The sequence below is a fragment of the Mesoplodon bidens genome (genome assembly GCF_964165515.1).
Source record: "Mesoplodon bidens genome assembly, chromosome: 18".
NCBI classification, from domain to species: domain Eukaryota; kingdom Metazoa; phylum Chordata; class Mammalia; order Artiodactyla; family Ziphiidae; genus Mesoplodon; species Mesoplodon bidens.
The window spans coordinates 59,569,431-59,591,322 of record NC_138175.1 but is presented as its reverse complement, the minus strand read 5'-3'; the positions used below and the strand labels follow the sequence as shown (position 1 = coordinate 59,591,322).

Sequence of the window (21,892 nt, the reverse complement as noted above, 5' to 3'; positions counted from 1 at the left end):
TGGGCGGTGCTGCTGTCCCTGTGAAGAACTTCCTAAGAGGGAGGCTGTTTGCAGAGAGGTGGTGTGCACTGGGGATAGTGGAGCTGGAGGCCCTGGTGGAAATGCAGACGTCAGGTGTGTGTACTTCATGATTGGGACACAGCAGATGGAGTTCGCGCTGGAAGGGCCCAAAGAGATGCCATTGGACAGGTGCAGCGTAGAGGAATCACTCTCATCAAAGGTCTGAGAGCTGTGTACCTTTGTGAAAGTCCCTCCACCTCTCTAAGTTGCAGACTCCTTTCACAAACTGGAGTAATGATAATTACTAGGTATCACTAGGTAGATTGGGTAGGTAAATGGGGTCATTCACAGGAAAGCCATTAATGTTGGTTCCCAGTAAAATATACTCTTGTCCCTCAACATGGGGTGTAGGGTATGAGCAGGGCTCTTGGGTGGAGGGTCACAGGGTATCAGGATGGGCAAGGTGTTCTTTAAAGGAGTCCCCAAAGACTGAAAGATTGAGTTCAACATTAAGTAAAGACAGCTGAGGATTTATAGCCAAGAAGTAGAGTGAAGGAGTCAGTGGATGGAAAATTACCAACAGAAAACAGGGTAACGGGTGTTCTTGCTAAACTGACTTAATCTTGCTATTCAGATCAGATATCAAGGGTAGGAAATGGGTGTTTGATCAGATATCAATGGGGGAGTTAACTCTTACTAAACTGGCTTTTCAGGTTTCTTGATAAAACTGGGCTAAGCAGGCTTGTCCCCCAAACAATATAAGTTCATTTTTCATTTGGTTGTTTTTGTTCATTATGGACCAGCTGAGAGGAAATCAAGGTGGCAGTGTAGGAGGGCATGGAGCTCACGTTCCCCCACGAACACATCAAAAATACACTTATTTGGAACAATCCTCACTGAAAACTGGCAGAAGGACTCCTGTACAACCAAGGCTGTAAGAAACATATACATGTAACTGGGCAGGAAGGGAAGAAGAGCACTGGGGTCAGGAGGGGGGATCACTTGGGCAGTGAGCTCACTCCCTGGGGAGGGAGTGGCTTGAAGTACAGACTAGGTGTTCCAGTCCTCGTGTCTATGTTGTGGAGACAAGCCTCCTTGACGGGGTGGAGGACCACTGGGACAGATAGAAAGGCTGGAGGAGCCTGGATTTTGCTTGGGAGGAGCAAATGCCTGTCCCTGCGGCCAGGCAGAGAGAGGTCTGCATTAGCAGGTTTTTGCAGGTTTCTGGTGGCCAGGATCTTAGCACACCCAAGTCACAGTGGAGCACATGCTCTGGCCTCACTAACTCCATGCCAGAGCACGGGACTGCATGTGTGGCCGCCAAGACCTGGGAAAAGAGTCGACCTTTGGAAGCAGAGGCAACCTGGTCCCAGTGCAGAGTCAGAGTGGGGCTTTGGTAGCCATTCTTGGCACTTACTCCCCAGGTATATCAGAAGCAGCCCAGTCTTCTGACGGCAGCTGGTTGGCCACAGCTCACCCACCCCACCGTCCATGCACAGAAACCACAGGGGCCTGCCTCCTCCCTCTGGAGTGGTGCCGCAACACAGAGGGAGAGAGAGTGGAGCTGCGGATCAGCTGTGAGAGAGCAAGAGGTCTTGTTTCCAATGCAGGGCAGAGAGAGGCCTCTAGCAGCTGTTGAATTCACTATGATCACTTCACCATGGTCCCCAGTCCAGTGCACCCTGTCCAAGCCAAGACAATGCTCCAGCCCACTGCATGCCACAGTGCAGCACTGGATCTGGGGCAGCCACAACTGGGGAAAAAGACTCTAGGTTGCATCTGAGCATAGCCACAGAGGCCTACACAGGCAGCATACCAGACCCCTGTATGCACGAAAACCCCACGTGCTTCAGCGCTCCTGTGGCTAAAGTCCCAGTGTGGGGAGAGGGAAGGACACACACTTAATGGGAACAGAGCCAGCCCCAGCCCAGCCCTCATGGCTTCTGTTCCTGCAACTTGGGATCAGGTCTCACACCCGGTGCTGGCTGTAGTCCCTGAGTCTCCAGGCTCAGCCCTTACTGTGGTGATAGCTGCCATCACGCTCTGAGGAAAGACGTGACTTGCACCCACATCACATCCAGCCCTCCCACCAAAAGCATTGGGTATATCCACTCTGCATAGTCATAGTCCCTCAGAAGGACACTCCTTCAAGACCCCAAAGGGAAACTGTATCACCTAAGTTTATAGAGGTAGAGAAAGTTAAATAAAATGAAAATTGCCAATGAAATACTCTCAATTGGGAGAAAGAGAAAACCCCTGAAAGAATAAACAATGAAACAGAAATAACTGTTACAATGTAAATGATTCAAAACATTGGTAATAAAAATATTAACTGAACTAGGAAAAATAATTGACCTAAACGCTGGACATTTTAACAGAGAACTAGAAAACAAAAGGAGACCCAATGAAAAATAAAATACTTCAAGGGAGTTCTCTGGTGGCCTAGTGGTTAGTATTCTGGGCTTTCACTGCTGTGGCCTGGAATCAATCCCTGGTTGGGGAACTGAGATCCAACAAGCTGCGTGGAGCGGCCAAAAAAAAAAAAAAAAGTTCAATGGCTCAAATAAAAAGCACGCTAGCAGGAATGAACAGCAGAGGAAGAGATACAGAGAATGCATAAGTGGTCTGGAAGATAGAATAATGGAAATCACAGAATCAGGAAAGCAGACAGAAAAACTATTTTTTTAAATGAAAGGAATGTACAATATCTCTAGGATAACGTTGTGTTCCAATATTCGAATTATAGGGGTTCCAGAAGGAAAAGAGAGGGAGCATGGGAACAAAAATATTTTTCAAGACATTATGGCTGAAAACTTCCTTTACCTGAAGAAGGAAACTGGTATTCAGGTACAGGAAGTATTGATACACAGGATCCCAAACAAGATGAACCCAAACAGACCCACACCAAGACATATCATAAGAAAATGGCAAAAGCTGAAGACAGAGTTCTCAATGCATCAAGAGAAAAAGAGTCATAAACTAGGGAATCCCAATAAACTAGGGAATCCCAATAAACTAGGGAATCCCAATAATGCTATCAGCTGTTTTCTCTGCAGACACTTTGCAGGCCAGAAGGGAATGGCAGGATATATTCAAAGTGCTGGAAGGGAGAAAGCTGCAACCTAGGATACTCTACCCAGCAAGATTATCATTTAGAAGAGGAGAGATAAAGAACTTCCCAGATCAGCAAAACCCAAAAGAATTAATCAATACTAATCCTACCATAATAGAAATGTTGAAGAGTCTTCTCTAAATGGAAAATAAGTAATAATCTTCAGGAAAGGGAAAATCCCACTAGGGAAGGCAAATATATAGTAAAGAATGAAGGTCGTTTAAATAAGCTGGTAAGTAGATTTTTTTTAAATGTAGACGGAAGTAGAACTACACACAACAGGATAAGCACAAAGATGTAAAATATGACATCAAAAACACAACTACAGTAATTATTATTTTTTGGGGGGGGGCCTGTAACATGACTTGTGGGATCTCAGTTCCCTGAACAGGGATGGAACCCTGCCACGGCAATGAAAGCGCTGAATCCTAACCACTAGGCGAGCAGGGATCTCGCCAGAAATCAACTACAATAAGAAAAACGGGAAAAGAACAAATATGTGGAGTCTAAATAACATGCTACTAAAAAACCAATGGGTCAGTGAAGAAATCAAATGGGAAAGCAGAAAATATCTTAAGACAAATGTAAACTGAAGCACAACACTCCAAAATTTATGGGATGAAGCAAAAGCAATTCTAGGAGGGAAGTCTATAGCAATGCAGGCCTCAAGGAACAAGAGACATCTCAAATAAATAGCCTAACCTACTACCTATGAGAATTAGAAAAAGAACAACAAACCTTCCCCGCTCCCTTAAGAAAATAGGAGCCCCTTTCCCGCCCTAGAGGTTTTTTTATTACAGTGTTTCCGTGGTGCAGCTTGGCTTTTTCTCGGCGATTCAGGTGCGGGTAACCTTCCCTGAGTACTTGGCACTACATTACCCAGAAGACTTTGCGCTAAGGCAGCGACGTTCATCCAATGAAAATCCAGGAAGGGGGCATTTCCGGGAGGGCGAACCTCCGGGAGAAGAACTTCCGGCGTCCTCGTGGCGCCCATTTTGATCGTGGAGCTAGTCGGAAGGTCGGAGTGTTCGGTGATGGGAGCGAGGTGACGGGCCAAGAAGACGCAGGAGGAGGCTTTGTACACACTGCAAAGGGACGGCCTGACTGTTGGCGACACCGCCGCCTGCGGGGTGCATCGGTACAAAGTCCGACCGGATCCCTCGACTGTCGCCACTCCTCTCCTCCCAGGAGCTCCGATGGCGGCGACTGCGCTGACGGACCCTGCTCAGGTAAATGCTGCGGGCTCCGGGTTCTCCCCTGCCCGTTTCCCCACCCGAATACGAAACCCCTGATTGAGAGGCGTCTGGTCCAGGACAGTGAGGCCTGCAGGGGTGGTGTCCCTATTTCTGACCACCGTTGTAATGTGGTCTGAGTGAGGCTTGGAGATAAAACTGAAGCAGGATATTCGGGAACCCGGAGTCCATCTTGTTTCTACGAGGAACGCAGTTTGAGGCCAGGCTGCACCTGGAGTGGTAGATGAGTGGTTGTGTTTCTCTTCTTAGGGCCCTGGGAGCGGTGGAGAGTTTTGAATAAAGGAGGGGCACAACCCGAGCTAGGCTTTTAAAAATAATCCAAAGTGTTCAGCGGAAAGCAGAATGTAGGGGAGTGATGAGGACATTGAGGCAGAGGGAAGTTGTGGCTTTTTTCAGGGTCACAACTGGTAGGTGGGAGCGCTGAGGATGGAGGCACAGAGGAGAGGTTAGCAAGTCAGCCCGAGCTTACCTGGCTCCGGTACTGGACACAGGTCCAGGGAAGGTGTGAGCCCCTGAAGCGCTGCCTAGGTCACTTTCCTCCATCGCCTGCCTTTTCCCACAGATTCCATGGACTTGGAGAAGCACTTTGGGCAAGTGGAGGTTGTCCCAGTCCCTCGCTTGTTCTCACCCCCCACGCACACACTCTCTGTATTTGAGGTAACTTAGGGCTCTTCACCTGCCATTCTCCCAGCACTTTGGTTTGGGGACCCTGGAGAACCCCATGCTTGGTTTCCTAAGTGCAGGCCAGCTTTTGTGGAGGGGGTTCTAGTTTCCCACCCCTGATGGAAGGAGGTGTGGAAGGTTACTCCTGGAACCGGTACCAGGATGTGGCAGTGTTTTTTTAATGTTGTTTTTTTGGCCCCACCACACGGCATGCGGGATCCTTAGTTCTCCCACCAGGGATTGAACCTGTGCCCCCTGAAGTGGAAACTCGTAGCCTTAACCACTGGACCACGAGGGAAGTCCCTGTGGCAGTGTTTTCAGGTGAGGCTGCGCTTGTTTAGGTAAGTGCAGGTCTCCTTTTTTCTGATGGAAATAAACAGGGAAGAACTGGAGTTAGACTTGAAATGACTGCCTGTGTGTTCTGGAGGTACTGGGAGGTTCAGATCAGAGGAGGGAGGTTTTCTCCCCCAGGTCTCAAGTGGCTCCATCTCATTGGGCAGTAGGGGAAATGTGTGGGAAGTTGGATTGTGGGTTTTCAGGAATGAGACTGTTCATGGTTATATTTGTCCCTGTTATACCAGGGCAGTGTGACCTTTGAGGATGTGGCCGTGTACTTCTCCTGCGAGGAATGGTGTCTTCTTGATGAGGTTCAGATACACCTGTACCTTGATGTCATGCTGGAGAACTTTGCCCTTGTCTGCATGCTGGGTAAGGCCTTCACACCCACCCCCATCCTCTGAGCTAGGCTCTGCCTTTCTCCTTTTCCCCAAGGGTAGTTCTGTCCTTCTCACATCTGGACCATGGGCACTGCTTTCTTCTTAAAGTTAAGCGCTGCGGTTACAATGGCTAGGCAGAGTGCATCCCTACTCCTTAGTGCCATGAAACTTGTAGCCCCAAAGTCTTGCAGGTGACCATTCGGGTTCAGCAGTGTTGCAGTCCACTTTAGAGATCCCTCCTTGCTTGCCCTCTCTTGGGCCAAGTGAGGGTATGGATCCATACTACCCAAAGTTTGCTCCATTTCTGCACCCAACATTATTTATTTATCTATCTATCTATCTATCTGTCTGTCTGTCTATCTATCTATTTATTTATTTATGGCTACATTGGGTCTTCATTGCGTGTGGGCTTTCTCTAGTTGAGCCGAGTGAGAGCTACTCTTCTTTGTGGTGTGTGGGCTTCTCATTGCAGTGGCTTCTCTTGTTGTGGAGCACAGGTTCTAGGCATGTGAGCTTCAGCAGTTGTGGTGTGCAGGCTCTATAGCGCAGGATCAGTAGTTGCGGTGCTTGGGCTTAGTTGCTCTGCAGCATGTGGGATCCTCCCGGCACAGGGGTTGAACCCATGTCCCCTGCATTAGCAGGCAGGTTCTTAACCACTGCACCACAGGGAAGTCCTTAAAATATTAAATAAGGAACTACAGTATGATCCAGCAATTCCAGCTCTGTGTGTTTATCCAAAGGGTGTGAAATCATATCAAAAAGATATCTGGGGACTTCCCTGGTGGCGCAGTGGTTAAGAACCCACCTGCCAATGCAGGGGACACAGGTTCGAGCCCTGGTCTGGGAAGATCCCTCATGCCGCGGAGCAACTAAGCCTGTGTGTCACAACTACTGAGCCTGCGCTCTAGAGCCCATCCTCCGCAACAAGAGAAGCCACCGCAATGAGAAGCCCATGCACCACAACGAAGAGTATCCCCTGCTCACCACAACTAGAGAAAGCCCGTGTGCAGCAACGAAGACCCAAAGCAGCCAAAAATAAATAAATAAATTTATTAAATAAAAAAACAAGATATCTGTACCCCCTGTTTATTGCAGCATTATTTACACTATCCGAGACATGAAAAGAACCTAAGTGTGCATTGATGGATGAATGGGTAACATATGTGCTGTATATGGAACACTACTCAATATTGTTCAGCCATTAAAAAAGAAAGAAATCCTGCCATTTGTAATAACATGGATGGACCTTGAGGGCATTATGCTAAGTGAAATAAGTCTGACAGGGAAAGACAAATACAGTTGTTTGCCAGTTTCCAGAGGATTGATTACAGGAGCCCCTGTATATACTGAAATCTGCAGATGATGAAGTTTCACAGTCAGCCCTGTGATTCTGAAGTTTCGCATTTGTGGATTCATTCAACTACAGATCATGTGGTGCTGTGTTTATTTAATTAAACGTAACCATGTGTAAGTGGATCCATGCAGTTCTAACCCATGTTGTTCAAGAGTCAGTTGTACTCCATAATTACACATACATGTGGAATCTTTTCCTTTTGGCTGCAACGAGTCTTAGTTGCGGCACGTGGGATCTTCATCGAGGCATGCAGAATCTTTCGTTGGGATGCTTGGGCTCTTCGTTGCGGCGCAAACTTCTCTCCAGTTGTGGTGTGCAGGTTTTTCTCTTCTCTAGATGTGGTATGCAGGTTCCAGGGTTTGTGGGCTCTATATTTGTGGCACACAGTTTCCAGTTGAGGTGCGTGAGCTCAGTAGTTGTGGCGTGCGTGCTTAGTTTTCCCGCAGAATGTCAGATCTTAGTTTCCCCACCAGGGACTTGAACCTGCGTCGTCTGCATTGGAAGGTGCATTCTTTACCACCGGACAACTGGGGAAGTCTCTGGAATCTTTAAAGAAAAAAAAAACCACACACACACACCCCCTCCCCCCAAACTCAGAGACAAACAGAAATTAGTGGTTGCCAGAGTAGGGGGTGGGTGAACAGGGTTAGATGAAATGCGTGAGTGGTGTCAGAAACTACAGACTTCTAGTTGTAACGTGATTAAGTTCTGGGGACGTAATGCATAGCTTAGTGATTATAGTTAATTATACTGTATGGTGTATTTCAAATTTGCTTAGAGAGTAAATCCTAAAAGTTCTCATCAGAAGAAAAAAATTGTATTGTGGTGTTAACTAAACTTATCGTAATCACTGCACAGTGTATACACGTATCAAATTATGTTGTACAGCTTAAACAAATACAATGTTCCACATCAATTCTATGTCAGTGAAACTTTTAAAATTCCACAGTGCTCTTCTTTTCTCTGTGAAAGCCAAATTTCTGATCTGTATTATTTTCCATCTCTCTAAAGAACTTTTTTAAAATGAATTCTCATGATTTTTGTGCACCTAAGAAAGTGTTTATTTCACCATCACTGTTGAAGAGTGAAGAGTAATTTTATTGCATTCTGAATTCTAGGCTCACGTTGACCACCCCCCCACCCCACCCCTGCCAAACTTTAAACGTTTCACTCCTTTCTCTTGTTTGCATGATTTCTGAAAATTCAGATGTTATTCGTTTTGTTGCTTCCCCATGACTAAAGTGTTTATTCCTCTGATTTCTTTTGGGATTTTTTTTTTTTCTGTATTTGAATGTGATATGCTTACGTGTAGTTTTTTGTTTTTTAAAAAATATATATATTTATTTATTTATGGCTGTGTTGGGTCTTCGTTTCTGTGTGCGGGTTTTCTCTAGTTGCGGTGAGCGGGGGCTACTCTTCATCGTGCTGTGTGGGCTTCTCATTGTCGTGGCTTCTCTCGTGGAGCACAGGCTGTAGGTTCGCAGGCTTCAGTAGTTGTGGCATGTGGGCTCAGTAGTTGTGGCTTGCGGGCTCTAAAGTGCAGGCTCAGTAGTTGTGGCACACAGGCTTAGTTGCTCCGCAGCATGTGGGATCTTCCTGGACCAGGGCTCGAACCTGTGTCCCCTGCATTGGCAGGTGGGTTCTTAATCACTGTGCCACCAGGCAAGCCCCAGATTAGGTGTAGTTTTTTGGCATTAAACCTGCTTGATGTTCTCTGAGCTTCCTGGATCTGTGGGTTGGTGTCTGACATTAATTTGGTGGAAATTCTCCATCATTATTGCTTGAAATACTTTTTCTATTCCTTATTCTTTTTTTCCTTTTGATGTTTCTATATATGTATGTTAAAGCATTTGCAGGTGTTATACAGTTTTTAGATACTTTTTTTTTTAGCCCTTTTTCTCTTTGTTGTTCAGTTTTAGAAGTTTCTACTACAAGAACCTCAAGCTGAGAGATTCTTTCCTGAGCTGTGTCCAGTCGTAATAAGCCCATCCTATTCATTCTTCATTCCTCTTCTGTTCTTTTTGATCTCTAGCATTTCCTCTTGGTTCTTTATTAGAATTTTCATCTCTGCGTGCATTGCTTTTCTTGCCTTGTATGCTGTCTGCTTTATCCATTAGCAGGCATTAATTAGCGTATTAATCATAATTGTTTTACATTACCAATTTGATCTTTCCAACATCCCTGTGATTTCCCTCCCTCCCTCCTTTCTTTCTTCTCCCCCCTCCCCTCCCCTCCCCTCCCCTCCCTTCCCAGCATGCAAGATCTTAGTTCCCTTACCAGGGATCGAAACAGTGCCCCCTACAGTGGAACTGTGGAGACTTAACCGCTGGATCCCTAGAGAAGTCCCTCCCTGTGATATCTGATTCTAGTTCTGAAGCTTCCTTGGCCTTTTCAAATTTTGATTTTTGGCCTTTTAGTTGGCCCTGTAATTTTTTTCTTTGTAACTGGCATGATGTATTCCCTAAAAGGAACCATTGTAGATAGGCCTTTATTGATGTGTTGGTAAGATGTGGAGAGCAGAAGCATGCATGTTGCTGTTAGCATTCATATTATATTTAATTTTCAATCTTTTAATGAGCCTGTGTGTCTGGATCCTGAACTTCACAACTTCTTCTCAATTTAATTTTCCCTCCCTTCGTTGGGACAGGATGGGTATTGGGGGCTGTAGTTGGGTATTTCCTCTTTCCCAGGTAAGTTAGGCTCTGATAAAATGACAGTAGGTTAGGCTCTGGTTAAGTAGTTTCTGCTGAGGGCAGGCTTTGTTAAGAACAGAATGTTCTGGATATTTTGTTTTTCTAATCTTCATCATTTCTTTTTTCAGAAGGCTTTGTTTAGTTTGTTTGTTTTGTAGTTCCTCAAGTTGTAAAGGTAAGTTGTTGATTGATGATATTTCTTTGTTTATATGTAAGCATTTATAGATGTAAATTTTCTCCTTAGTACTGCTTTTGTGGCTTTCTATAAGTTTTAGTATGTTATATTATTGTTTTCTTTAGTCTCTTAAGTATTTTCTAGTTTCCTGTTTTTTTTTTTCATGGACCCATTGGTTGTTTCAAAGCATGTTTAATTTCCAGAAATTTGTGGATGTTTAAGTTTTCCATATGTGTTTGATCTCTATCTTCAGTCTGCTTCAGTCGGAAAGGACAGTTTGTATGATCTTTATCTAATTTAAACTATTGTTCCTGTCTATTGCTGAGAGCAGAGCATTGACGTGTCCCAATACTATAGTAGAACTGTTTCTCTTTTCAGTTCTGTAAGGTTTTGCTTCATATCTTTTTTTTTAATTTATTTATTTACTTTTGGCTATGTTGGGTCTTCATTCCTGTGCGAGGGCTTTCTCTAGTTGCGGCAAGCGGGGGCCACTCTTCATCGCGGTGCGCGGGCCTCTCACTATCGCAGCCTCTCCTGTTGTGGAGCACAGGCTCCAGATGCGCAGGCTCAGTAGTTGTGGCTCACGGGCCCAGTTGCTCTGCGGCATGTGGGATCTTCCCAGACCAGGGCTCGAACCCGTGTCCCCTGCATTAGCAGGCAGATTCTCAACCACTGCGCCACCAGGGAAGCCCTGCTTCATATCTTTCGATTGTCTACTGTGAGGTGTGTATATGTACTTATTTTTATTTATTTATTTATTTATGTTTGGCTGCGTTGGGTCTTTTTTTTTTTTTTCTTTTGCGGTACACAGGCCTCTCACTGTTGTGGCCTCTCCCGTTGCGGAGCACAGGCTCTGGACGTGCAGGCTCGGCGGCCATGGCTCACGGGCCCAGCTGCTCCACGGCATGTGGGATCTTCCTGGACCGGGGCATGAACCCGCATCCCCTGCATTGGCAGGCAGACCCCAACCACTGCGCCACCAAGGAAGCCCTTTTTAAAAATTTATTTATTTTATGTATTTATTTTTGGCTGCATTGGGACGTCATTGCGGCATGCAGGCTTTTCATTGTGGTGGCTTCTCGTTGCAGAGCATGGGCTCTAGGCGTGTGGGCTTGAGTAGTTGTGGCACATGGGCTCAGTAGTTGTGATGCACGGGCTTAGTTGCTCCACGGCATGTGGGATCTTCCCAGACAAGGGATTGAACCTGTGTCCCCTACATTGGCAGGCAGATTCTCAACCACTGCACCACCAGGGAAGTCCCTAGACTTCTTTATTGTTTGATATGAATAATAGCCACCCCTGTATTCTGTTGGTTACTAGTTGCATGAAACATTTCTTTCTAACCTTTCATTTTCAATTTAATTGACTTTTGTCAACAGCATACAGTTGGATCATTATAAAAAATCTGTCTTTTGCTTTGAGAGTTTAATCCATTTACATTTAGAGCAATTACTGATAAGAGGTATTTTTGGCATTTTGCTCTTTGTTTTCTGTATGCCATAGCGCTTGTTGTTCCTTATTTCTTGTTATTTTCTCCTTTTGTATTCAGTTAAATTTGTTTAGTGATATGTTTTCTTTTTGTTTTGTTTTGTTTTTGGCGGTATGCGGGCCTCTCACTGTTGTGGCCTCTCCCGTCGCAGAGCACAGGCTCCGGACGCGCAGGCCCAGGGGCCATGGTTCACGGGCCCAGCTGCTCCACGGCATGTGGGATCTTCCCGGACCGGGGCTCGAACCCGTGTCCCCTGCATCGGCAGGCGGACTCTCAACCACTGCGCCACCAGGGAAGCCTTAGTGATATGTTTTCATTGTCTTTTCATTTCCTTTGTGTACATTCTATGATGATTTGTAGTTACCATGGGGATTACATTTTATACCCTACACCTACCAGCATACTAATTTTAAGTTACACCAGCTTACCATCGATAACATTACAAAACCATCTCTGCTTCTGTAATGCTCTATCCCCACCATTTTCTAGTATTGATTTTACTAAATTACACACTTGTATGCGTCGTGTTTAACCTCAGACGACGGTTTCTTTAAATGCATGATCCTCTGCAATCAGGTAGAAAAAGAAAAAGTGCTGTTATAAACTTACAATCACAGTAGCTTTTATAATTTTCTATGGATTTACCTTTATCAGAGATCATTATTTCTTCATATAACTTTGAATTATCGTTTAGTGTTTTTTTCATTTCAACCTGAAAGAATCCATTTAGCTTTTGCTGCAAGGCAAGTCTAGTGTTAAAGAACTTCTTTAGCTTTCGTTTACGTTGGAATATGTTAATTTTCCTTAGTTTTTGAAGGATGTTTCCCTGATGTAGGGTTATTGGTTGACATGTTGTTTTCCTTCAACAATTTAAATATATCAGCCCACTGCTTTCTGGCCAGATTTCTGATTAGAAATGTGCTGATAACCTTCTTGGGGATCCCTTGTCTGGAATGAGTCACTTCTCTCTCTGATTTCAAGATTCTTTGTCTCTGCATTTCAACAGTTTTATTATAATGTGCTGCAGTATGGCTCTCACAGTCTATTCTGCTTGGAGTTTATTTAGATTTTTGGATGTTCCTATTCATATCAATCCATAAGTGTGCTATGTTTTTCTGTTCTGAATCCCTCTAGTGTTTTTAATTTTTTTTTCACTTCAGCATTTGTACTTTTCAGTTCCCAAATTTCCTTTTTTACAATACTTATACTTTCTATCTCTTTATTGTTATTCCTACTTTGTTCAGGCAACACTTTATTTTCCTGTACACCTGTTTTTTTTAGCAATTGTACTTTTCAGTTCCCAAATTTCCATTTTTACAATACTTATACTTTTTCTTTTTCTTCTTTTTTTTGTAAAGTTATTTATTTATTTTTGACTGCATTGGGTCTTTGTTGCTGTGCGTGGGCTTTCTCTAGTTGTGGCGAGCAGGGGCTACTCTTCATTGCGGTGCATGGGCTTCTCGTTGCGGCAGCTTCTCTTGTTGCGGAGCACGGGCTCTAGGCACGCGGGCTTCAGTAGTTGTGGCATGTGGGCTCAGTAGTTGTGGCTCATGGGCTCTAGAGCGCAGGCTCAGTAGTTGTGGTGCACAGGCTTATTTGTTCTGTGGCATGTGGGATCTTCCCAGACCAGGGCTTGAACCCGTATCCCCTGCATTCGCAGGCGGATTCTTAACCACTGCGTCACCAGGGAAGCCCTCTTTATTGTTATTCCCACTTTGTTCAGGCAACATTTTTTTTTCTGTACACCTGGGTTTTTTTTTTTTTTTTTTTTTTAGTTACTTGAACATCCTTTAGTCAGTTGTTTTTAAGTCTTTCTAGTTAGTTCGCCATCTATTTTTTGTGTACCTGTTTATAAGTTACAGTTGCGGTTGATTTGTTATTTTTCTTTGACTGCATCATACGTTCCTGTTTCTTTGTATGTCTTCTGAGTTTTTGTCATTGTAAACTGAGCATTTGTATCTTATAATACCGTAACTCTGGAGATCCTATATTCACTTTAACAAGGGTTTGCTGGTGGGGGCTTCTCTTTTTTTTTTGATGTTTTCAGGTGACTCTTTTCTGGATATCAACATGAGGTGTAAACTTAAGGCACACTTTTCACTGTGCCTTTCTTGGGGGTGCACTATGACTTTTAAAATTCCTCCATATAAGTGGCTGATTTTGAATGTCTTTAGTCCTTAAATATCTCACTCTCCAAAAGTGAAAAACCAGAAAAATGAAGAGCGGGAAAAGAGACACTGGCCCTTAAAATCAGGTGGGGAGACGGATTCATAACACCTTGTACTCCATCCATTGTTGGTCAGGTTGGGAGTGGATTCCTAACACCTTTTACTCCATCCAGTGTTTTTCAGGTAGGAAGATGGATTCCTAACCCATCCCCTGTTTTTCAGGTGGGGAGAAAAACACCTAACATTTTGTTTACATTTTGTTTCCTACCATCCACTGTACATCCTTCTCTCTGGCTCCACTGACGTTTCTGTTTGTAGTATTTAAATCCCGTTCCTTTGTCTGTTGTTTGCTTAGTTCCTCTGGGTTTGTATTGGCCACTCACCCATCCTGACATTCCATTAGGCCTTGTGTCATTTGTGTCTTATGTAGTTGTTCAACTGGGGATGGAGAGTCCTTGGGGCTTCACGGGATGGAAATGACTCTGGCCTCAGCAAAAAGAGCTCACAGGTAGTCTGGCCAAGATGAATGGCAGCTGGGGGATGGCTTGATATCAGGTCTGTGTTTTAAGTCATATCAGGAACATATCTTGTGTGATTAGTGTTTTAGCCCTATTGCCAGTGGCCCCAAATCACTTCTTTTGTCTTTTCTCCATTCTTGGTACTCTGCCAACTTGTCATTTCTACGACTACTCATTTTTATTCTGACTGCAGCCTGGGATTTATTCCCTACCACCTCTCTAAGCCACTTCTTTCATGTAGTCTTCACATTGTTTTCTCTATAGTACTTTATGACATTGTGCAGGTATTGTTGAATGGCACTAGGCAGGTATACTTTAATGTTCCATGAATACCAGCTACTGTTTCAGTAAGATTTTCTGGTGCATGGGCATATACTTGTGCACAGTATCACAGATCAGCACCAGATGTGGTCCTAGTGAAAGCCATTGACAGAGGAGTGAACTGTAGAACATACCTTTCACCCTTGGGCCACATCCAGTCCTTGTGTCCTGTGCTTGGTGAGGCCTCCTCAATTCTGTGACCTTAAGTCCCAATAATGCAGAACAGCTGCATCCTCAATTTGACCCCAATTCCATTTACTGAACACAGTCCCGTGGATTGGTTCTTTCATGTGTCAGACATACAGTTGTGATGGTGTCACCCCCATCCAACAGCGTCAACATGAATTTCACCATCACGTCTTTGTTTTCAGGTTCTTGGCGTGGAGTCGATGAAGAGACACCTTCTGAAGAGAACATATGTGTGGAGGGAGTATCACAGATTAGGACCCCCAGGGCAGGTTCATCTGAGAAGGCCCAGCCCTGTAAGATGTGCGTCCCAGTCTTGAGAGACATTTTGCACTTGGCTGAAGAGCGGGGAACAAATAGGGGCCAGAAAGCATACACATGTGGGGCATGTGGGAAACAGTTCTATTTCACTGTAAACCTTCAACAGCACCGGAAGCAGCACATTAGAGAGAAACCCTTCCGATGTGATGTGAGGAGACTTGCATTTTTGAAGAGCTTTACAGTCTACGCATCAGGGAATCTCTCTGTTTACAGTGAAATTGGGAAGAAATTAGCAGCCAACATGGGACTTCAGCAACAGGCCACTAATATCAGGAAGGAACGGAACAACAGTCACGAGTGTGAAGCTGTTTTTCACAGTGGAACAATTCATCGGAGCTGGGGAGAAGGCAGGAAAGGCTCCAGCCACACAGATATGTGTGAGAGAGTCGTCACTAGTGAAGCGTTTTGTGAGTGCAGCAAATATGGGAAAGCATGCACCCAAAGTTGTAATCTTATGCAACACCAGAGAGTTCACGCTGGAGAAAAGCCTTATGAATGCAGTGAATGCGGAAAATCCTTTAGCCGAAGCCACCACCTCAGTGTGCATAGGAAGATCCACACCGGAGAAAAGCCTTATGCATGCAAGAAATGTGCTAAATCTTTTCTCCAAAGGTCCAGCTTCATTCAACATCAGAGAGTTCACACTGGAGAAAAGCATTATGAATGCAGTGAATGTGGAAAATCTTTTAGCAAAAAGTCCAATTTCCTTCAACATAAGAGAGTTCATACTGGAGAAAGGCCTTATGAGTGCAGTGAATGTGGGAAATCCTTTATCCATAGATGTCAACTTTTTATGCACCAGAGAGTTCACACAGGAGAAAGGCCTTATGAGTGCAGCGAATGTGGGAAATCCTTTATTCATAGATGTCAACTTCTTATACACCAGAGAGTTCACACAGGAGAAAGGCCTTATGAGTGCAGTGAATGTGGGAAATCTTTTACAGTTAGGTCTGTCCTGCAAAATCATCAGAGAATTCATACTGGAGAAAGGCCTTATGAGTGCAGCCAATGTGAGAAATCCTTTATCCATAGATGTCAACTTCTTATACACCAGAGAGTTCACACAGGAGAAAGACCTTATGAGTGCAGTGAATGTGGGAAATCTTTTACAGCTAGGTCTGCCCTCCAAAATCATCAGAGAATTCATACTGGAGAGAGGCCTTATGAGTGCAGCCAGTGTGGGAAATCCTTTATCCATAGATGTCAACTTCTTATACACCAGAGAGTTCACACAGGAGAAAGACCTTATGAGTGCAGCCAATGTGGGAAATCTTTTACAGCTAGGTCTGGCCTCCAAAATCATCAGAGAATTCATACTGGAGAAAGACCTTATGAATGCAGCCAATGTGGGAAATCCTTTATTCATAGATGTCAACTTCTTATACACCAGAGAGTTCACACAGGAGAAAGGCCTTATGAGTGCAATGAATGCGGGAAATCATTTACAGCTAGGTCTGCCCTCCAAAATCATCAGAGAGTTCACACAGGAGAGAGGCCTTATGAGTGCAGTGAATGTGGGAAATCCTTTATTCATAGATGTCACCTTCTTATACACCAGAGAGTTCACACGGGAGAAAGGCCTTATGAGTGCAGTGAATGTGGGAAATCCTTTATTCATAGATGTCAACTTCTTATACACCAGAGAGTTCACACAGGAGAAAGGCCTTATGAGTGTAATCAATGTGGGAAATCTTTTACCGCTAGGTCTGGCCTCCAAAATCATCAGAGAATTCATACTGGAGAAAGGCCTTATGAGTGCAGCCAATGTGGGAAATCCTTTATCCATAGATGTCAACTTCTTATACACCAGAGAGTTCACACAGGAGAAAGGCCTTATGTGTGCAGTGAATGTGGGAAATCTTTTATTCATAGATGTCAACTTCTTATACACCAGAGAGTTCACACAGGAGAAAGGCCTTATGTGTGTAGTGAATGTGGGAAGTCCTTTATTCATAGATGTCAACTTCTTATACACCAGAGAGTTCACACAGGAGAAAGGCCTTATGAGTGCAGCCAATGTGGGAAATCGTTTACTGCTAGGTCTGGCCTCCGAAATCATCAGAGAGTTCATACTGGAGAAAGACCTTATGAGTGCAGTGAATGTGGGAAATTGTTTATTGTTATTTCTGGCCTTATTAAACATCAGAGAGTTCACACAGGAGAAAGGCCTTATGAGTGTAATGAATGTGGGAAATCTTTTACTGCGAGAGCTGGCCTCCAAAATCATCAGAGAATTCACACGGGAGAAAGGCCTTATGAGTGTAAGGAATGTGGGAAATCTTTTACTGCAAGATCTGGCCTCCAAAATCATCAGAGAGTTCACACAGGAGAAAGGCCTTATGAGTGTAAGGAATGTAGGAAATCTTTTACTTCTAGGTCTGGCCTCCGAAATCATCAGAGTGTTCATACTGGAGAAAGGCCTTATGAGTGCAGTGAATGTGGAAAATCTTTTAGCCAAAGACAAATCCTCAGTACCCATAGGAAAATCCATACTGGAGAAAGGCCTCATGAGTGCAAAGAATGTGGTAAATCTTTTATCCAAAAGTGCAGCTTAATTCATCATCAGAGAGTCCACCGTGGAGAAAATACCCTATGAATGCAGCCAATAAGGACGCCACTGGGGTTTGGAGGAGTTTGACATGGTAACAGAATGGGGGGAACAGGTGCAGTCATCATGCAACAGATGAACCATTTCTAGAGAGGAAACTCCGGGTGAGAGAACGGGTGTCATCTGCTTGTGAATTTTTAGCAATGGACAGGGATTTAGGATACAGTGCTAGGTTGACTGGTTCAGGCCATGAGGAGTCTGGTCACAGCGCTCCTCTTTCACTCCCTACCCTGTTTTGGGGACTCAAAGAACACGTCCATTCGGACACCCTCTTATCACCCCCACACAGACACAAAGAGGCCTGCTCAGGACACCCCCTCCTCCCCACATGTGACTTGACAGGACTGTCGTTTCACTGGGAACAAATATTGATGGCTTTCCTATGAAGGATCCGATTTATGTACCCGATAATGATCTGGTCCTGCTAACTCCATGCCACAGGTTTGCAGTGGATGTTTGGCAGCCAAATTCGAGGAACAGACTCAGCCTTGGGATGTGGATGCGACCCACTCCCAGGACAGAGAAAACTAATCAATATAGAACACCACATTAACAGAAGGAAGGATGAAAAATAACATGAGCATCTCAGTAGACAGAAGAAGCATTTGACAAAATTCAGTATCCATTCATGATGAAAACCCATCCAGGTGGGTATAGAGGGAACATATCTCAATAGAGGCCATTTATGACAAAACCACAGCAAACATCATACTGGTGGAAAATTGAAAGGCTTTCCCCTAAATTCAGGAAGAAGAGGATGCCCACTCCCACCGCTTCCATTTCACATAGTATTGGAAGTCCTAGCCCCAGCAATCAGACAAGGAAAAGCATCCAAATTGGAAGGTAAGAGGTAAAACAGTATTTTCAGATAACATGATACTTTATATAGAAAACCCTAGTGTCCACCTCAAAACTCTTAGAACTAATTAACGAATTCAGCAAAGCTATAGTATATAGTACAAATATACAGACATCTGTTGCATTTCTGTACACTAATAATGAACCATCAGAAAAAGTAAAAAAAAAAATTGCTTCAGTTTGCATCAGAAAGAATAAAATACCTAGTAGCAAATTAACTGAGGGCTTGAAAGACATATATTTAGAAAACTATAAAACAATGAAGAAGATTGGAGATAAAGAAATGGAAAGATATCTTGTGCTCTTGCATTGGAAGAAGTAAGATTGTTAGAATGACAATACTACGCAAAGCAATCGTGAAACGGACAAGACATAATGGAGTTAGAAAAACTATCCGAAGTGAGGCAAAGGAAGAACACACGTCTGTTGTCATATGTGTTCAGTGTCTCAAGAAATACAGCAGCAATCTTGTGAGTAAGGCATATTCTAGTAAGTGGGATATATTCATGTCCAAGACATAAAAAGGAGTCAGTCCTTATGGAAGCAATATTATAGTTGATGGAAACTGCACCTAGGTAATTAGATTTCATGCAATATTAGAATGAGATGCTCCTATGAAAAGGGACAAAAAGAGCAAGTTACAGTTGAGGAAAAACGGGGGTTTGGGATGGGTTGAAAGAGTAAATAGAGTATCCAGAGTAGGACTTTAGTGAAGGTGGACAGTTGTGGAAATACTGTGTTAAGGAAGGACAGCGTGCTTTCCTCTTTTCCAATTGTTAAATGTTCATTTTCTTTATTAGGACTTCTGGCATATTAGGGAATACCAGTGTAATGCAGAGAACTGCCATCCTACTGATCTCAAGCATCCTATTTATGTCCTTTATATCTAGTCTTTTCAGTCCAGAACCATATAAAGTTGCACAAATTACATTTATTTCTCATCTCCCTTTAATGTCCATTCTGACACAATCTCTCTGATTTCCTTCAAGTTGTTTTCCCTTGGTATTTTTTATACAATACATGACAATTATTTTGTAAAATTTCCCTCACTTGGTATACAGTAAGGTATTCTTATAAATAGATTCAGATTATGTGGTTTATTGTTTTTATTGTTGCTGTTTTGCTCCCGTCCAAGATAATACAAAAGTGCTGCCTTGTCTTTTTCAGTATACCAAATCAGGAAACATGATGTCTGTTTTCCCAGTATTGGCAGTGTTTCCTTTGATCACTTCTTTATGGTGATATCCTTTGGATTTTGTTCCTACTACACTGGGAGGCTGAAGAAGGGGTGTAGCAAGATGGTGTGATCATCTATTTGTTTCTAAATGTCTCTGGCTTCTGTGTGGAGAGTGAACTTAGGAGGGAAGAACTGCTGTAGGAGAGAGGACAGACGCCTTTGTGTAGTTGGGAGCCCTTTGATGATGGACCGGCCCAGGATGGTGGCATTGGAGATGGTGAGGACAGGATGACCTGGGACACATTAGGAGGCAGAGTTGGCAGGACGTGTGCATAATTGAGATGATGGGGTGAGTCCCAGAGAATGATTTTTTTTCCCTTCAGTCCTCAAGAGCGAGTCGTTGCAGTTGTGGGCCTGAGGCTTAGCTTGTTCTGTTAGATTTCTGGATCAGCTGTCAGCTATGTTGAGTAACTGCAGCCAGAGTTTCCGATGCCTGGGACATAAAATAGGCAGGACTGCTCCCTGACAGTTATTTGGGTAGATGAGTTTTATGTGGCCTTGCTTTCCTTGGGCCTGCCAGGGTTAGATGAGGCTGGATAGGAAGACTTGTGTGGTGGTGGTGTGTATCTGTAGCATCTGTAGCTGTATGTGTTTGAGCCTGCCAGGGAACATTAGTTATTCTTTGAATAGAAATTCAAAACTTGCCCTCAGACTTCACTTGATGAAAATTAAATCCCTTGCTAAGGAAGTTTAGGGCCATCCAAAAGTACTGACAGCTACTTTGAATGTTTATTTCAAGCCATTTTTTTTTTTTTTTTTTTTTTTGTGGTATGCGGGCCTCTCACTGTTGTGGCCTCTCCCGTTGCGGAGCACAGGCTCCGGATGCGCAGGCCCAGCGGCCATGGCTCATGGGCCCAGCCGCTCCGCGGCATATGGGATCCTCCCAGACCGGGGCACGAACCCGTATCCCCTGCATCGGCAGGCGGACTCTCAACCACTGCGCCACCAGGGAGGCCCCTATTTCAAGCCATTTAATGTAATTGTTGATATATTTGGGTTGAAATATATCCTTTTATTTTGTGGATTTCTTCCCCTGCCCCTTGTTCTTTATCTTGGCTTTAAAAATTTTTTTAACCCTCTATTTATTAGTTATTTGTAATTCAATTTTCTTTACTTCTAGCTTTGAAAATATATACCTTTATTCTATTTATTGTTTAAGTGCCAAATCACTTATTTAACACATTAGAGCACAGAGTTATAAATACATTTTTTTCTTTGTTCTGCATATTACAAGGGGTTTAAAACATTAATTTTTCCCATAGGAATATATGTTTTTCAAGATATGCATAGGGATTCTGTCATTCTAAATCTGTAAGGAAATATTACTCATGCTTTACACAATTAGTGACATGTATGTCAATCAACACATGCATTTCTCTCTTCAGTTATCATTCCTTTTGTCATCACTGATCTTTCAACTGGAATTACAATCCATTGTTCATTGTCCTTGAATAGAACTTTTAATGTTGATTTTTCCGGGTTAATTGTGCATTAATTTTCTCATTTCAAATCGTTTTGTTTCATCCATTCTTGAAGGACATATTTGCTGTATATAGAAATCTTGGTTGGCAGTTTTCTCTAAAGCAGTGGGGGGGAGGTCATATTGACCTTTCTCCTTCTGTGGTTTTCTTAATCTTTTTGAGCTTAAGATATTCTGTATGCCAAGGTGCGCTATTTTGATGTACTTTACTCTGAACCTGTCAAGATCAAAAGGAAATAGGGAATGACTCCGCTCCCCTGCCCCACCTCCTTAGTAGCACAGCAGGTCCCCCTATGGGTTTATTCTTACAGGAGATGCAGAACCACAACCAGTTCCCTGGTAAGGGGGTCCTAACCTTCTGCCCTCTAGTCCAAGTGATCTTCATCTGTCCCATTCTGTAATTGTTGATTGTTGGTCTCCAGCAGCTATTACCTTCATGGATTTCGCCACATCTGGGGGCTGCTTTTCCAGACACCCTGACTTGGGAAGACGCTGGGGGTTCCTGGGTTACTGAGTTCATGCCAGTTCTTGCTGGGGTTTCTCAGAAGGAGTCAGGCCCAGGTGTGCAGGGTGGAGGGTCCTATGGGCGCCCCACAAGGGCTGGTTCGCTCGTGTCTCTTCTTGCTCCCGTGTCCTAGAGGGAACCTGTTGAGGCCTTTTCCTTTGCGGACCCATGTGCACCAAGTCCAGGGGCACCACGTGTGATCTGAGGTAAGCTATCAGAGGAGTCAGTGATAAAG

At 43.9% G+C, this 21,892-nt stretch overlaps 3 protein-coding genes across 4 annotated transcripts in view; 2 read left to right on the top strand and 1 right to left on the bottom strand.

The window, feature by feature from the left end:
* LOC308606595 (zinc finger protein 154-like) overlaps positions 1-21,892 on the top strand; it is a 318,213-nt gene that overhangs the window by 77,872 nt on the left and 218,449 nt on the right. The window lies entirely within an intron of this gene.
* Positions 1-21,892, bottom strand: part of LOC308606583 (zinc finger protein 154-like) — a 289,896-nt gene that overhangs the window by 174,932 nt on the left and 93,072 nt on the right. The gene's annotated exons all lie outside the window — the stretch shown is intronic.
* LOC308606577 (uncharacterized protein) lies at positions 4,128-20,634 on the top strand. The gene is made up of 3 exons (XM_081217624.1): positions 4,128-4,341; positions 5,610-5,736; positions 14,834-20,634. Exons 1-3 carry the CDS (start codon positions 4,309-4,311, stop codon positions 17,563-17,565), a joined length of 2,892 nt encoding a protein of 963 aa, XP_081073750.1. The 5' UTR covers positions 4,128-4,308; the 3' UTR covers positions 17,566-20,634.

Excerpts from the sequence above, each read along its gene's own strand:
- LOC308606577 (XM_081217624.1), top strand. The coding sequence starts at position 4,309 with ATGGCGGCGACTGCGCTGACGGACCCTGCTCAG. Across the intron at positions 4,342-5,609 it reads CGCTGACGGACCCTGCTCAG|GGCAGTGTGACCTTTGAGGA; the intron begins GTAAATGCTGCG and ends CTGTTATACCAG. Across the intron at positions 5,737-14,833 it reads TGCCCTTGTCTGCATGCTGG|GTTCTTGGCGTGGAGTCGAT; the intron begins GTAAGGCCTTCA and ends CTTTGTTTTCAG.